This window comes from Hibiscus syriacus, unplaced genomic scaffold (genome assembly GCF_006381635.1).
Source record: "Hibiscus syriacus cultivar Baekdansim isolate YM2019G1 unplaced genomic scaffold, ASM638163v2 tig00110890_pilon, whole genome shotgun sequence".
Taxonomy (NCBI): domain Eukaryota; kingdom Viridiplantae; phylum Streptophyta; class Magnoliopsida; order Malvales; family Malvaceae; genus Hibiscus; species Hibiscus syriacus.
The window spans coordinates 1,072,704-1,088,847 of NW_024062900.1; the positions used below are offsets into that span (position 1 = coordinate 1,072,704).

Sequence of the window (16,144 nt, forward strand, 5' to 3'; positions counted from 1 at the left end):
ACCCCACGATTAATTAATCCTAATCATAATCTTTCCATTAATTAAATATAATCCCCCACTTTTTTTAAAAATTATTTTTAAAACATCCTACTTATATTTATTACTTGGATCCAAAAATTATCCCAACAACGACAGCAACGCTCTCAACTCTCTTTGCTCTCTCCTCTACCCCCACCCCCCCCAATGCGCATTGCGCACCCTTCTTCTTCTTCTTTACGAATGCCCTAAAAAAGATAGATAAATCCTTTGGTGTTTGATTCCACTCGCGCATTGTCATTGAAATGCTTGGATCTTGGTTTATGGAGACGAGGCGATCGTTGCTTCTGGTTTTGGTGTCGTTTCTGGCGTTTGCCGCCCCAGATGTGACGACCGGTGTTACTTACTCTTCGAGGCTCATTCATAGGTTCTCCGATGAGGCGAGGTTGCTTAGGGTTCCCAGGAACGACGGCGTTGTTCGGTGGCCGGAGAGGAAGAATTTGGAGTACTACGAGTTGCTTGTGAACAGCGATTTCCAGCGGCAGAAGATGAAGCTTGGGAGCAAGTACAATCTCGTTTTCCCTTCTCAGGGGAGTAAAACTACGTCGTTCGGGAATGATTTCGGATGGTACAAGAAACAAAGCTTACTTATTTGAATTATGTTGTTGACCGCTATTCGACTGATAATTTAGCTGAATCTGCTTCGGTTTCCATTTATTTTTCAAAAAAAAAAATCTCTTTAACTCTTCCAAGGGTTTGACTTACTTTGAAGAAAAATCTTCCACTTTTTGTGGTCTGCTTTTACTTTGTTTTTACTGGACAATGATTGCTTTCGTACAGTGTAACTTGATAAGCTTCAAAATATTGCAATTGGTGTGAAAATATACTTGCAACATGCTCTTAGGTTACATGCTATAGCTTGTTCCATGATAGAAGTCGAATAAGTTGGGCTATTTTTTTTTCTAAATTCAGTAATTGAAAGATGGAAATTACTAACCATAGAAAATGGAGAACTTTGAAGTTTGAAATCCCCATTCATAATAAAAAGCAAGTGGAGAATTTGACATGTTGTTATGTGTGATTTTAATCCGTATATAATTTTATAATCCACAAATCTTTGATTCTGTGTAGAATATCAACTGAGCGTTTATTATTTGCTGTTTATTTGATTATTTAATGTATTCAGTTTTGGAATTTTAGGTTACACTACACCTGGATTGATATAGGGACACCAAATGTTTCGTTTCTGGTTGCATTGGATGTGGGAAGCGATCTACTTTGGGTTCCATGTGATTGTGTTCAATGTGCTCCACTGTCTGCTAGTTACTACAGTAGTCTGGTAGGCCAGCTTTCTATGATTATGTTGTGAAAGCAATCTGGGTGCATTATTTTTTATGGCCAATTTTACTTTTAAAATTTGTGCTTTTTCTGTCATATTTGAATTGTTGTTCATGATGCTTGTTTGGTAACTATGTAGCATGGATTCTTCAACGAGGCTACTCTTTTGTGTCAATAATGGAACAGACTTATTCATTGCTTTGGAGGGAAAATCAGATGATTACACATGGAATAAAGAGCGACAAAAGTTTTACCTTGTTATATACTCTTCTCCGTACATGAAATGGAGTTCATTACATAAAATATGCATAAAATCTAAATGATAATTAACTTTTACTATTCAACAATATGCTGTCTTACTTTAAAATAGCTATCTATTTTTAACAAAAGTTCCCTACTTTCCATCTTAACTTCTGAAGAATTAGTCTATATATCTATACTTGTTTTTATTCCTATGATGCTGTGAGTAATGTCTTTTGCCTTGTTACATTTATAATCATTCAAGTCTCTCTCATTGGTAATTCTGCCTGCAGCAGTGCAGATATTCATTTATTAAATTTATGGTTATTTAAATTTATCATTGAAGGTAATTTATTTGCACACCAAATCACATGGAAAAAATGGTAGGGGTTGCTCGGCTAGAGTCGAGCCTAAATATTGTTTTTCTTATTTTAATGGAATGTGAAATCTATGGTAAGGCCAGATAGCATGTTTAGCACTTATTTCCAATGATTGATTGGCAGGTGCTCCGTCATATATGGGGCATTTATTATGCAGGATAGAGATCTGAGTGAGTATAGGCCATCTGGTTCAAGCTCTAGCAGGCACATTGCATGCAGCCATCAGTTATGTGAATCGAGTCCAAACTGCAAAAGTTCTAAGCAGCAATGCCCTTACACTATTGATTACTACACAGAAAATACTTCAAGTTCTGGATTGCTTGTGGAGGATATATTACATCTTGCATCTATTGGTGATCATACAGTGAACACTTCAGTGCAGGCTTCTGTCATTATAGGGTGATTTTCTGATGATTACTGGCTACAATAGTTTCTTGATTTGATTCATTTACTGATTTCTCTGGCTTTGCAAGAAATGGATGTATGTCTAACCAGGAATTATTTCTGCTCTCTTTTCTTGAATGCAGATGTGGTATGAAGCAGAGTGGTGGTTATTTGGATGGGGTTGCTCCTGATGGTTTGATGGGTTTAGGGCCTGGAGAAACTTCTGTTCCAAGTGTCCTTGCAAAAGTTGGGTTGATCTGCAACTCTTTCTCAATGTGTTTTGATGAGGAGGATTCTGGTAGAATTTATTTTGGGGATAAGGGACCTCCCACTCAACAATCTACTCATTTCTTACCTTCTGATGGGAAATAGTATGGATTATTACAAGCTTTTATGTAGTTCTCTTTTTTTCTTCACTTAGTTGTTATTATTTTCTTAATTCTCGAAGATTTTAAGGTTTCTTCTGTTTTTTGATTCATCTCATGTGTTTATTCAGTGAGACCTACATTGTTGGGGTGGAATCTTGTTGTTTCGGTAATTCTTGTCTCAAACAAACAGGCTTTAGTGCAGTGGTTGATAGTGGAACTTCGTTTACATTTCTTCCGAATGCAGTGTATGACAGAATAGCTAAGGAGGTGCCATCCTTGTCTTATAAACTCCTTAAATGAATATGTTATCCATTTATGTCTGATATATGCCTTTTCTTATAGTTTGACAGGAGAATCAATGCTACAATCACAAGTTATCCAGGTTATCCTTGGAAATATTGCTACAAGTCCAGGTTATCTCACTTAAGAGATCATTAGACATTTCCTGGTTGTGTTATGTGGGTCCTAGAGTGTGCTTGTGCTATGAACGTGAATTTATTTGTTATTTTGTGAAACAGTTCCCAGGAGCTGCCCAAGGTTCCGCATTTGAAGCTCATGTTCCCTTTAAACAATAGCTTTGTGGTCTTTAATCCTGTTTTTATGGTCTATGGCATCCAGGTGCTTACTTTCTTTACCATATGGAAATTTATAGGTTTTCTTTTACAAAGCTTTTCCTTAGACCGGTATCTTTGATCTTGAATTAGGATTGAAAGCAAAAACTGCGCTATTTCATATATCAACTTCCCTAATCTGAATTTGGAGAATTCTTGCCAAAATAGTCAGAAGAAATAGCCACGTTTACTCTTGAAACATCAGTTGCTTTTAGAGCAAAATGGAAATTTCTTGTTTGACTTATTTCATATAGATATGTTGGAGATCACTGCTGTGCAAATACCGTATGCTGTTATGGTGGCCTTTATTTAAATTTACATGATGAACATAGCTTACACAGTATTTGATTTTTTTTTGTTGGATGAAATTCCCTCTCCCTTGACTTCAATGTAATCATTCTATAACTGCTTTAAAAGGAAAAATCTAGTTATAGATTGACAATTATGCCACTACATTTTAAGAAATATTAACCCTCACTAATTAAACTTCCTATATGTTTTCGATTCTATTCGACTTACAGCAGGTGGCTAACAAATCTAAGAGCATGTTTTTTTTTTTTTGAAAATATCAAAAACAAAAATTTCTGAGATTTCCCTGCTAATTGCATCCATAAGGAAGTTGAAAATACATCATAAATAGGTTTAAAGAACACTACCAGATGATGAACAACTCAAAAAAATACCACATTTTACAAGAATAATACCCAAAAAATTGACTGACAGTCAATCACCAGAAAGTCCTTGATGTTTATCAATCTTCACTCTTAGCAATCCATGTGCAGGGAGTCTCTGGATTCTGCTTAGCGATACAGCCAATGGAGGGGGATGTTGGGACAATTGGACGTATGCTACTGTATTTCCTTAACGCAAAACATGTTCATCTTACTCTGATTCTGTCTCTGCTTATGTGCTTTTGTACATGCATTGGTGTCTGCACCATGCATTGTTTTTTATTTTTACTTTTCTATTGAGAAAAATGTATTTCTGCAGAGAATTTCATGACCGGATACCGGATGGTGTTTGATAGGGAACAGATGAAGTTAGGTTGGTCAACCTCAAATTGTAAGTTCTTCAGTCTTTGCTTATGAATGTACGTGCTAGCTGTTTCCAACCAATTTTTTTAATGATACATGGCTTCCAAATTTGATGTCCCTTCATTAATTGGAAGGGAACGTAATCAGTTCATGTGAACTTGTACCAATAGCTCACATGTTGCTACATGCATTGTGAAAATGTTTCATTGTGTTGGTATTTTTTATTTTAGGGGGAAACGTAGCAAAACGTAAGAATGATTCTGAAATCTTAAATTTCATTTTCAGGTCAAGACTTAGCCGATGGTAAAAGGATGTCCCTTTCACCAGACGGGACACCAGTGAATCCACTTCCGACCAATGAACAGCAGAGCACACCTGGTGGACATGCAGTTGCTCCTGCCGAGGCCGGCAGGGCTCCTCCCTCCAAACCCTCTGCTGCTGCCCCAACCCGACCCCGACAATTTATTTATCTACAAATGCTGCCGCTACTGGTTCTTTTGCATGTTGTCGTTTCATCTTTTCCCCTAGATACAGGCTCTACCACCCATGGTTGAGCCTGATTCTGATGCTTAGCTATATCTGTATGTATATCCATCTTTCTTTCCTTTTTCTTGAGATATATATATTATGTATAATGTATGAATATTGGAGGCATGGAGCACTGGGTGCATTCTGGTGGTCTGATGCCATCAAATTTTTTTAGCCCCTGTGATGGCCATTGGATGAAACAGATGGATATGTAGTAGTATATAATGTGCATTACATTTTTCAGTGAAAAAATTACTAAATCCTTGTAATAAATTTTACTATTATCTTAACTGAATAGCGTAAGGTAATCCTTAAGTGAAAACCCCAGCAGAAATGATCATTTGATAATTATTTTCGGTATAAAATGTCATGCACGTAGATCTTATATATGAGATTCTGGAGTGGTTTAAAGCTCCAATTGTGAGCTGTTTAATAAAAAATGTCATGCACGACAAACAAATGTTTAAGAATTAGCGATGTAGGAAATTTAGCATGATTAGCTTTGGTTTTTGCGCGTGGATGGTCCTTCCTCTTTCTTTCCCCTTTAATCAAAACCCTAATTTAATACTATTATATATAGTCAATCTAAAAGCACCCTAAAGTGCCAGAACGTAAGCTCATTGTATATATTTTTATGTATTGATTGGATCTTCCCTTGTCATTTTGGTTTTGTTCTCTCTCTCTCTCTCTCTCTCTCTCTCTCTCTCTGTGTGTGTATATATATATATATATGTGTGGGTTAAAATTCAGTAAATGTTGTGTGTTTTTAGTTGGTTAAATGAAAAAATAATATAGATGATTGAGATTAATAGTAAAAAATAAGTATATTTTTATATAGAAAAAGTAAATTATCCTTAAATTTAAAATCTTAATCTTAATCATTAAATATGATTGATTCAAAAACTTAATTTATACTTTTAGTTCATACTATAAACTTGTCTATTTTAAAATTTAATTTATACAAAGTTGTTTATTTTTGATGTCATACATTTTAGTGTTCAGTATTTGTGGTTTATATATATATCTTTTTTTTTAAAATAATTATTAGTTAAAAACATAAAATGTCAATTTTGAAATCCACTCTTTTTTTTTTTTTGAGTAAAATGAACCCTCCGGTTAGCCTTGCCATTGAACTACATTTCTTTATTTCAACTTTTTAATCGTCGGTTTTCGCCTTAAGTTCATATTTTAATATTATCATCTTATTGCTCTCATAAACTCTGATTATTACCGTCATTATCAAACACTACAGCAGGGGGAAATGCGGCTGTTTAAAGGTTGCTGCCAGCCCACCCAATGCATTTCCTTTCATTAGAATTAGGTTTGTATAGAATTTATTCGGAATTTCTTTTACTTAATGCGCACGCTTCTTTTAATCACTAAGGTCGCTTAATAGGTTCGATTTGCATTCATTATTTAAGTGTGATAACTGGGTTTTATCGTATAAATCACTAACAAGCCAATAGTTTAATTAAGATGAACAAATCAAACAAGTTAAACCTGATAGAAATAGAAAAAATATTTAAAATTACTTTAATATAAATGGAAGCTTTTCATATAATTTGTCAAAGAGGTTGGTAGGGAAACAATCCAAGACAGCATGACAGTAACACAAATTGTTTTGTTTACAACGACAATAATTGAAGTCTAGGTTGTAAGTTAATTAATAATTATAGCATTGGATATTGTCAATTTGTTGATGGGCAGTGTGCATAGCTATATTTCTTTTAAGAGCTGGCCGACATGAATGCGCGAACACAAAATGACGAGGAAAGACCCAACCATCTCAATAATTGAATTGTTTGTTCAGTGTATCCGTTTTCACGGTTAAACCTCCTCAAGAAATATTAATGGGCACCCTCCCCGTCTTTGCATCCAAATTTACCATTTCTTCTGTCGTCCAGGCTATGCAAGTATAGGCATGGACCACTTAGGCTTTCCTTTTTCTACTTTAATTGTTTTCCTTTTCATTTTAAATTATAGAACAACTTTGTTATTTTTTTTATAGTAAATGTTATTACTATTTAGTCTATTTTATTATTATATTATTGATATAAATTAATTAAACAACAGAGATCAGTATGAACTAGTCACTCTTCTTTCTTTCTTTTTTTAATTTTATTTTTTTCTTTTTATCTTCGAAGATGTCATTGATCTTAGATTAATCTTTTATCGTTAACTTTTTTCTCTTTCTCTTCTCGACTTTCTTTATTTTTATAATGTTTTAATTTTTCATGGCCGATCGAGTTAATTGAAAATTTAATTAATTTTTATTTTTTGTATGAAAATAATAGATGGTTTTTGTTTACTCATATAATGTGTAACTTTTTTAAAACTAGATTTGATAGTGATTTTATAGTTGATATTTATTTGATTATCTTATTAATCTGTTTCTATTTAAGGCTTTTGGATTAGTTATCTTGTACCATCACTCTAGATAAGTCACATTTAAGTGGTGATAAATTAAATTTATTAACGTGTCATCGTTGTTATATATATTTTTGTTATTGTTGATAGTATTTATCACTCTCCATCAACAATTATTTTTTTGTATTTAATATTTTTTGAGTTATTTAACAAATTTTTATAATATTTTTCTTTTATGGTATACTTTATTATTCAATTTGTGTTATGTGATATGAATTTAGGGATATATCACTTTATTTTGTAAAAACTATTATTTCACTTCATTAATATAAAAAACAGACGAGAAAGAATAGTAAAGAGAATTATATTTGTTTTATTAATTTTTATTTTAATAATTAATATTCGACATAAAAAATTCTAATGATTTTCATTAAAATTAATAATTATTTTAATTAGCGCGTGGCTGTCAGCATCTAAAATATTCCCCGCTACTCTGTCGACGCGACCGCTGACCTCACCAAGCCCCTAACCAAAACATCAAATCAAAACTCCCCGGTTTTATAAGATGGCCCCCAACAGGCGGCAACCAGCTGTCCTTTTGCCATATCAACCCAATTGATACATCCCACGTGTCGTTAGATTACTACAACCATCTTTCCTCACAACCGTCGGATGTTCCCTTGTCTCACGTTCAAAGCATTCAACTACACCTACATTCAACCTTTATTTTATATCCCATATCGTGCAAAGCAAACTTATATGTTTCTGATTTACTCAAATCCTACCTAATAGTTTTCGTTTTTCAAATTTGGACCAGTCCTAATTATTATTTTTCCGATAATACTATTTTAATATTCTTTTAAATAATAATATGGAATTGCAAACATATCTCATTTATGTTATCAAATAAAATTTTAATATTATTGATTATGAATTGCTGATTTCCAAACATTGATTAGTAATAAGCAAGCTCAAAACATTTTCCACAACTAGCAAATTACAAATAATGGAAGGGCCTTTTGCAAAATACATTGAACCTTCCTTGCTTCCAGCCTAAGCATAAAAGAGGTTTCCTTGTTAAGAACCCAGAATCATGCTTCTTCTTCTTCTTTTTATATTAATTGAAAAAAGAAGAGAGAAAATCACGAAAAGGCCCTTCCAAATAGCTTTTGTTCACTGTGAAGGCCTATTTAAGAAGTGAAATATCTCGCGAAGTAAAACAAGTTCCCAGTGAAGCAGACTTTAAAGCCATTGCCTTTGTTTGAGGCAATGAAGGAATAAAAATAACATACAAAATACAAACTCCCTTATTTTTTATGCTGTTAAGTTCCCTTGCACCTTCGTTGTTAGCTAACTTCATATATATATAAACCCTTTCGGTTTCCCATATTTCCAGAAACCCTCCATTGAAACCTTTGCTGAAGCAACACAAACGATGGGAGTTTCGAGCACTTTGGAGTATTTGTCTGATTTAATGAGCAGTAGTGGGCATAAACACAAGAAGAGAAAGCAGCTGCAGACGGTGGAGTTGAAAGTCCGGATGGATTGTGATGGCTGTGAACTCAAAGTCAAGAAAGCCCTTTCTTCAATGAGTGGTATTTAATATTTATGTATATTTGGTCGTTTTTTTCCCTTTATCATCTTTTGTTCTTCAGTTGTTTTTTCTAACGGAGGAAAATGGTGATAATTGCAGGGGTGAAATCCGTGAATATAAACAGAAAACAGCAGAAGGTGACGGTAACGGGATACGTAGAAGCCAACAAGTTGTTGAAGAAAGCGAAATCGACGGGGAAAAAGGCTGAGATATGGCCTTATGTGCCGTACAGCCTGGTGGCTCAGCCGTATGCGGCGGCTTCTTATGACAAGAAAGCGCCGCCTGGTTATGTGAGGAAGGTGGAGAACAATGTAAATACGGGGACTGCGACCAGATATGAAGACCCTTACGTCTCTCTGTTCAGTGATGAAAACCCGAACGCATGTTCTGTCATGTAGCCCCTGGTTTTGGTTCTATGTAGTAATTTACGTCCTGTATGAGTGAGAATCCAATCAAAATCCAGTGTAAAGAAGTCCCTATGTAGTTTAGCGTCTTTTTGGCATTGTTTTTCGTTTTCCTGTTGGATTTTGTGGTAAATGATAAGTTCTGAGTGTTACGATTCAAGAATCCTTGGGATATTTTACGCTATAAATGTTACGTATTTGTACAAATTTCTTCTCGTTAATAATTTATTTTGATGTTCTTTAAAATAAATAATTTACACAAAAATCGCCTGGTATATTATTGAGGAGAGAGAATATACAAAAGTAAAATTGCCTTAGAAAACATAAAGTAAAGTGAAATAATAAAGAGCTTAACACACAAAAACAAATAAAATCCATTTCATGATCATTTATGTGTTATAATTGAGTGATATTCAATTATAACGTTAAGCTTTATTATTATTTATATATTTTTCAAAAATCTTATAATATCTATTTGCGTATTCTTGTATACTGTTTTATGCATTGTCTCTAATATAATTCCTTTTTATAATTATTTTTATCTCATGGAATTTTGATTTGATAGCATAAGTTTTTGTAAAAGAAATTATTTAAACAGAATAATTATAAAATATTAATATTTTAAAATATTCTATTTTTAATTATTCTAATATTTTAAAATATTCTATTTTTAATTATTCTAATATTTTTTGTCAGAATATAGTATTATTTTTTAATACTAGTAATTCAGTCATACACGTCTGCATGTGTGCAATACGTAATTATTCTAAGTTTTTATTATCTTTTAATGCCTTTTTACCACATGAGGTTGGTTGAATAAATTATTTTCCTTCACCCACTTTTGATTTGCTCTAAAATTGGACGGAATTCAAAGACAAGAGAGGGAGGAAATTTACAAGCTTTACTTGAAAAGAGAAAAGAAACGCCCTCAAAAATCCAAAGTTTGATCCTTACGATATCCCTAATTACAATCAAATGATATGATCAGCTCCAACCCCTTTCCTTTGAACCTTAGCAAAATTTGATGTATTAGATAGAGGAGCATTTTACTTCATATATACGACCCTAAATCATTTAAACTAGATTTAATATTAAAACAAAGAAATAATTTGGTAATCAATGATGAACCAAGAGGACGATCTTTTCGTAAAATTTTTAAATTCTTTTATACGTTATTGGTAACATGTTTTTGCCTCTTAAAATTTCTTCTATTTATTACTTTCTAAAATTTTATAAATCCGTACATTTAACATAAAGTTTTGCTTATGTGCTAGTGGTAATATATATGTTGAGCAATTGCATTGGAAAAGTGTGATAGGTTGGAAATGATATATATGCATCAGAAATGTGAAGGGGGGCATTGATCATAATCCTGCATGAACTCGTATCATGTGCACTATGCCCTGGTCCTTACCTAACATGTTTCCTGTAGATTGTCATTACTAATTTATGTTTTTCATATAGGATTGAAGATTGCATTTGAAATCATATTTTGGGTTCTTGTCGCTCAATAATTTAAGCTCTCAAACTTAATTTAACAATAACCAAACTGAATTTAGCTTGTTCATGATCAAACTCGAGTAGTTTATGAAAAAGAAAAGGTTTAAATATACATATTGGTAGTTAAACTAAACATTTTCTTTCAAATTAGTCCATAAAAAATTTTTGCTCCTGAATTGGTATATGAACTTTAATTTCATCTACTGTTTTGATATTTTTATTAGCGATGTTAATAATTTTTAATGACTTGGTAACGTAAGGTTGTATCATGTGTCACTTATAATATCATCATGTGCATGTATTTAAAAAAACTTCAAATTTTATAGAATATTAGTAAAAGTACCAAAAGTGTGGATGAAATTAAAGACCAAGTACCAATTTGATAGAAAAACTATTTAGGTATTAACTTGAGAGAAAGTATCAAGTTTAGGTACCGTAGGTATATTTAGGCCGAAAGAAAATGTATGGTTTACGCACTAGTGAAACCCTCCTCCAGATGAACTGATTTAGGTGGAGAGTAAGGATGACCAACTAAGGGACAAATGGGCTTACGGTGTTGCTATGCTATAAAATTGCATGCGGGCTTACGAATGGAATATAATTTGGTGGGAGCTGAGCTGGGGACTGCCAAATGGTTTAAGTAATTTATATTAGGAGTCATGTTGTGATTTAGTAATTGTAAATGATAGTAAAATGAAATGCTTTCAACGTAAGAAAATTCATAAACAATAATGAGAGCTTTGCTTCAACCATTCTATACCTTGATTCATGGGTTTATGGCGATGAAGCATGAGATATCAAGGTTCCAGAAGGGAAGATTAATTTATAAGTTGAGTTTCGTAAAAAAGATGTAATTTAATTGATTAATTATACCATTTGTATCCGTCGTAAACCGTAATTAATTATACGACCGCACTCCAAAACCGTTTCTCCAGTTCCCGCCAATGAATAACAGAAATCAAGGATTCAAGAACATTCCTAACGAACCCGTCAGCCTCTTCATTTTCCCGATTCCACGCGCCACCCTATATATCTTGATGTCTTCATCCCATCCTTATAAACCCTCTCCACTCTGTTTCCCGTTTCTCATTCCCCTTTACTCTTCAAGAATCCAAACAAACAACTCCCTCCTTCCTTTGAAATGGCGGTTATTTCTCTCAATCTCCTGATCTTCCTAGTCCTCTCTTTTCTCTCCGTCTCCGGCTCCACTTTCCTCCCGACTCTCAGCTCCACCATCACCAACGACGCCACTGTTCCACCACCACCTCCGCCTCCTCCACTCTTCACGACCACACCGCCGCCGCAATCACTTCAACAAGATTTCCCGGGCCAAGGGATCTTCTCTCATACTTCCGCCCTTGCTCCTATCCTCTCTCACCTCGGCTTCAACGAACTAGCCACCGCTGCTGCTCCACTCTACGGTGAATCCGCCACCGCCACCACTTGGACAGGTCCTTACACTATCTTTGCTCCGTCCGATTCCTCCATCCTTGCATGCATTTCTTGCTCCATTCCTTCATCCTCCGTGAACACATGGTTCCCGGCCTTTTCACCAGTGATTACCTTCGAAAACTCCCTTTAGGTTCCAAATTCGAAACTCTCAGTCCTGGCCGTTGTATAACCGTAACCTCTACCTCCAGCATAAAAATGATCTCGCAACGTACAAAATCTTCATCGGCGGAGTTGAAATCACTCATCCGGATCTCTTCAACAACGGCCTAATCGTAGTCCATGGCCTCCAAGGCTACATCTCACATCTCTCGCCTTTCTCTTGTGACGTTGAACGGATGACCTCATCACTGGCTTTACAGTTCCACTACGATCATAACCACAATAACCAACTTTTTCCACAGCAACATGTCGCACTGATGCGATTCATGCTTCGGGACGTCATCCTTCGGCTGAGAAACAGTGGCTTCTCCGTTCTGTCACTAGCTCTGAAACTCAAATACGCCGAACTTGTTTCTCTCAGAAACGTCACAATCTTTGCTCTCGATGACGTATCAATCTTCTCCGGTTCCTACTCTTACATTAGTAGTGTAAGGTTACATATCCTACCGAACCAGCTTTTGACTATTGCTGATCTGGAGAGACTTCCGGTTGGAACAACGTTGACAACGTTGGATAGAGATCAGAGTTTGGTGGTGACGACGGAAGGAGGGATTATAAGAAAGCAAATGAGGATCAATTATGTTAGCATCAAGGTTGCTGATATGATGAGGAATTTGAACGTTATAGTGCATAGCCTTTACTTGCCCTTTCATGTTTATCCAATGGCGGCAACGACTGATTCGACGTTGGGTGGTGAAGATCAGAGTCATCAGACAACGACGGCGCCAGGAGCCTGAGTGAGTGATCCGATATTAGGTGGTGAAGATCGGAGTCATCAGACGCCGACGGTGCTGGGAATAGTCGATGCTTGTGAATCTGTGGACGAACAAGGAAAATGTGAAATGAACCAGGTCAATCATGTCCAGACTCATGTCAAGCCGCCTCATCATATACCGGAGATTGAAGATCACCATGGTCTTTGAAAGGTCGATCTGGTGTGTGACTGAAGTGCAGGTTTGTCTTCTTGTTCTTGTTGTCAATATCTGTTTAGTCAAATAACAATGTTTAATCCGTTTTTTGATAAAAAGGGGTTGTTTGGATGATGAGTCACTAAGTCGTTGAAAATAAGATGGAGGAATGGATACCATCTCTTTGTGTACTGTTGCATTTCATGTACCTAAGTACTAATGAGAAGAATCCATACTTCAGAGTGATCATATTGTTTCTTTTTTTAAATTTTCATTTTCTAAACCCAAAACATTTTCAGCTTAATTTGAAAATTTAACTCCACGATCCATTTGTTTAAATTAAAAAAAATGAAATCGATTGGAAATACTCCTTGCAAATAACACTATGATTGTTCACAATTTTGAAAATGAATTTAGTTTACAGAATTAGCTGATATATGAATAATTTTATAAATTGATATAATAAACTTAATCCGTTGGCCGGATACAACATTTCATATCTTGTTTTATATAATCAATAAATGTTACATTTGAAACAAATTTGGGATAAATCTGCAAGGTGAGTAAAAAAAAAATCCCCATATCAGGGCCTGTAAAGACCTTGAGTTTGACCGCACCCCATGATAGAAGACGGTAACTTCCCCAACATCTCAACCCCTTCTGCAAATACCACACCCATTCCCATGAAAAAATGGGATTCTATATGGCAATGGAAAGCCCACGCTCCCGGATTATCTGCTCTAAACCTCAAAGCCGTCCATCCGTAGGGATGTACAGGCACCGTGTTCTTCATTATCGGATTCACCAAATTGTACTTCCTGGGATCATTGAACTTATCGAGCTTCCCTTCCCCGTACCCTAAAACCCAGAAATCGTGTCCATGGAGATGCCATGGATGCGTCTCGCTGTTGTCGGATTCATGGTGTTTGCATTTTGAAGTATAGATCCACGGTCGTGTTGAATCCAGCCTGTATATCCCATTGCTGGAGGTAGCGTTTTTATTCTGTTGGACGATGCGTATATCATAGTTCACCTCATCGATCCGTTAGGCGGTGGATTTTGATCGAAAGCATCGGTTAAATTCTCCCTGAGTGCAATCAAGTAAGGCGTCTTGGGATGTGTGAAGGAGACGTTGTTAACAGACCACCGTCTTCTTCAGTTAATCTCGTTTTGTGTGTTGAGTAAAACTATGACTCTGTCCGAGACTGGCGGAGGGGTGATAATATAGCCTTGTCGAGCTTTAATGGCCTGACTCTGCTCCATCCGAGGGCGGCTGTTGTTCCAGACAGGGGCCACCGGAGGAGTTGTCGGAGGAGATCTCCTTAGATGATTTGGATAGTATACGAAAACGCCTAGACCCGGTGGAGTGTTGGGTGCCGGCCGACTTACAATGTTTGATGTAATCCAATAATTTCTGGTGGGATCTTGATCGGCCGTTACCAGAACTGAGTATGTTTCCCCGGAGTATATGAACAAGTTTTGTACGACAAATGGCCTCCACAAAATGCCCATCGGCCTCAACGACTGTCAATTATGGCCCTGCATATAAAATCATTTGCAGAACAGTGAAATCTGAAGCAATTTATAATCTTATAACAAAAAATTGCAAGAGAATTAATTTAATTACCTGAATTTGGAAGCTGAGAGCCGACAAAGAAGTCAAACTGGAGATTCTCAATCGATATGTTTTTCCAGGGACTACTATCATTCTATAAGGGGAACAGTCTGAATACGAGGCATTGCAAAGACCAGGGTCTGAACTTGGAATAGGTATACTAGAACAGTTGAACCTTCCTCTCCCATGGATCAGAAGTGACTGAAATTTTCAAAATTCATGTAAATAATCATTACAAAATGCCTGTAAAAACAAAAGGGTTGAACCAAGTTCTCCGTCGTATTCACCTGAGGCTCTCCGACCCATCGGAAAGGAACGGAATCCAAGCCGACTGCTTGATCGGTAGTGGTGGCATGGTACCAATCATTGAGGATGATGCTCCTATCATAATCGTATGTAAAAGGTTCGGATTCTCCATCAGGAAGTCCCACAATGACTGATCCATATAACCCAGAGTCTCTTTGCATTCCATAATGTGCATGATACAAGTATGTTCCAGGCTACATTGAAAAGAACTCAGTTTATAGTTCTGTATGAAAAAAAAAATCAACAGCATTTCGCAGAAGCTTACTCTGTCGACGACAAATCGATAAGTGAAAGTGGTTCCAGGCATGATTGGACACTGAGTCACACCTTCAGTGTCATCTGTCGCAATCATCTTTCAGTTGGGCCCCGAAATTGAACTTCGACTTAGAAAAATATGAATTGGAGTCGCCACCGATCATTTATTTAAAAATAAATGGGTTGATCGGATATCCTATTTCTTACCTGATCTGCTTACTTGAATTACGGTCAAGGAAGAATTAGCACCCTTGAACCGCCCTCGGTACTACGTAATTTCCAGTTGTCTTAATTAAGAAAAATAACAAGTTAAATTAAAAGGTAAAGTTTCGATCTTAATTACTTACCCTTGATTGATTTGAAAATATCCTTTAAAAAAATCGAGAAATGTGTTAGATAAACAAGGTAAAGAAAATAAATAAGATACAAGAGAAAAATAAAATAAATAAAATAAATAAGTAAGATAAGAAAAAAAAATAGTAAAGTAATAATTATATATAGTAATATTTGAAAAAAGAAAAAAAAAAATATATATATATATATATCAAGTATTAAAAAATAATAATATAATAATAATGAATAAAAAAACGAAAATAATAAAAAATAATATAAATATATAAAGTTATAAGATATATTACATAAATAAAGAAATAATCAAATAAAAATAATTAAGAATATATATTTAATAATAGGTATATAAATAAACTATTAAAAGTATAAAAAAT

At 35.2% G+C, this 16,144-nt stretch overlaps 2 protein-coding genes and 2 pseudogenes across 2 annotated transcripts; 3 read left to right on the plus strand and 1 right to left on the minus strand.

Annotated features, from left to right (window-relative positions):
- The first annotated feature begins 257 nt into the window (after nucleotides 1-257).
- On the plus strand, nucleotides 258-4,935 carry LOC120144455 (aspartic proteinase-like protein 1). Its single transcript, XM_039158496.1, has 10 exons — nucleotides 258-604; nucleotides 1,177-1,315; nucleotides 2,092-2,333; nucleotides 2,462-2,689; nucleotides 2,815-2,953; nucleotides 3,029-3,099; nucleotides 3,205-3,304; nucleotides 4,080-4,140; nucleotides 4,288-4,359; nucleotides 4,617-4,935. Exons 1-10 carry the CDS (start codon nucleotides 282-284, stop codon nucleotides 4,883-4,885), a joined length of 1,644 nt encoding a protein of 547 aa, XP_039014427.1. The 5' UTR covers nucleotides 258-281; the 3' UTR covers nucleotides 4,886-4,935.
- A 3,532-nt stretch (nucleotides 4,936-8,467) lies between these two features.
- LOC120144808 (heavy metal-associated isoprenylated plant protein 23-like) lies at nucleotides 8,468-9,327 on the plus strand. Its single transcript, XM_039158770.1, has 2 exons — nucleotides 8,468-8,821; nucleotides 8,920-9,327. Exons 1-2 carry the CDS (start codon nucleotides 8,662-8,664, stop codon nucleotides 9,216-9,218), a joined length of 459 nt encoding a protein of 152 aa, XP_039014701.1. The 5' UTR covers nucleotides 8,468-8,661; the 3' UTR covers nucleotides 9,219-9,327.
- A 2,531-nt stretch (nucleotides 9,328-11,858) lies between these two features.
- LOC120144579 lies at nucleotides 11,859-13,326 on the plus strand (annotated as a pseudogene).
- Nucleotides 13,327-13,825: 499 nt separating this feature from the next.
- On the minus strand, nucleotides 13,826-15,380 carry LOC120144508 (annotated as a pseudogene).
- Between the last annotated feature and the right edge of the window lie 764 nt (nucleotides 15,381-16,144).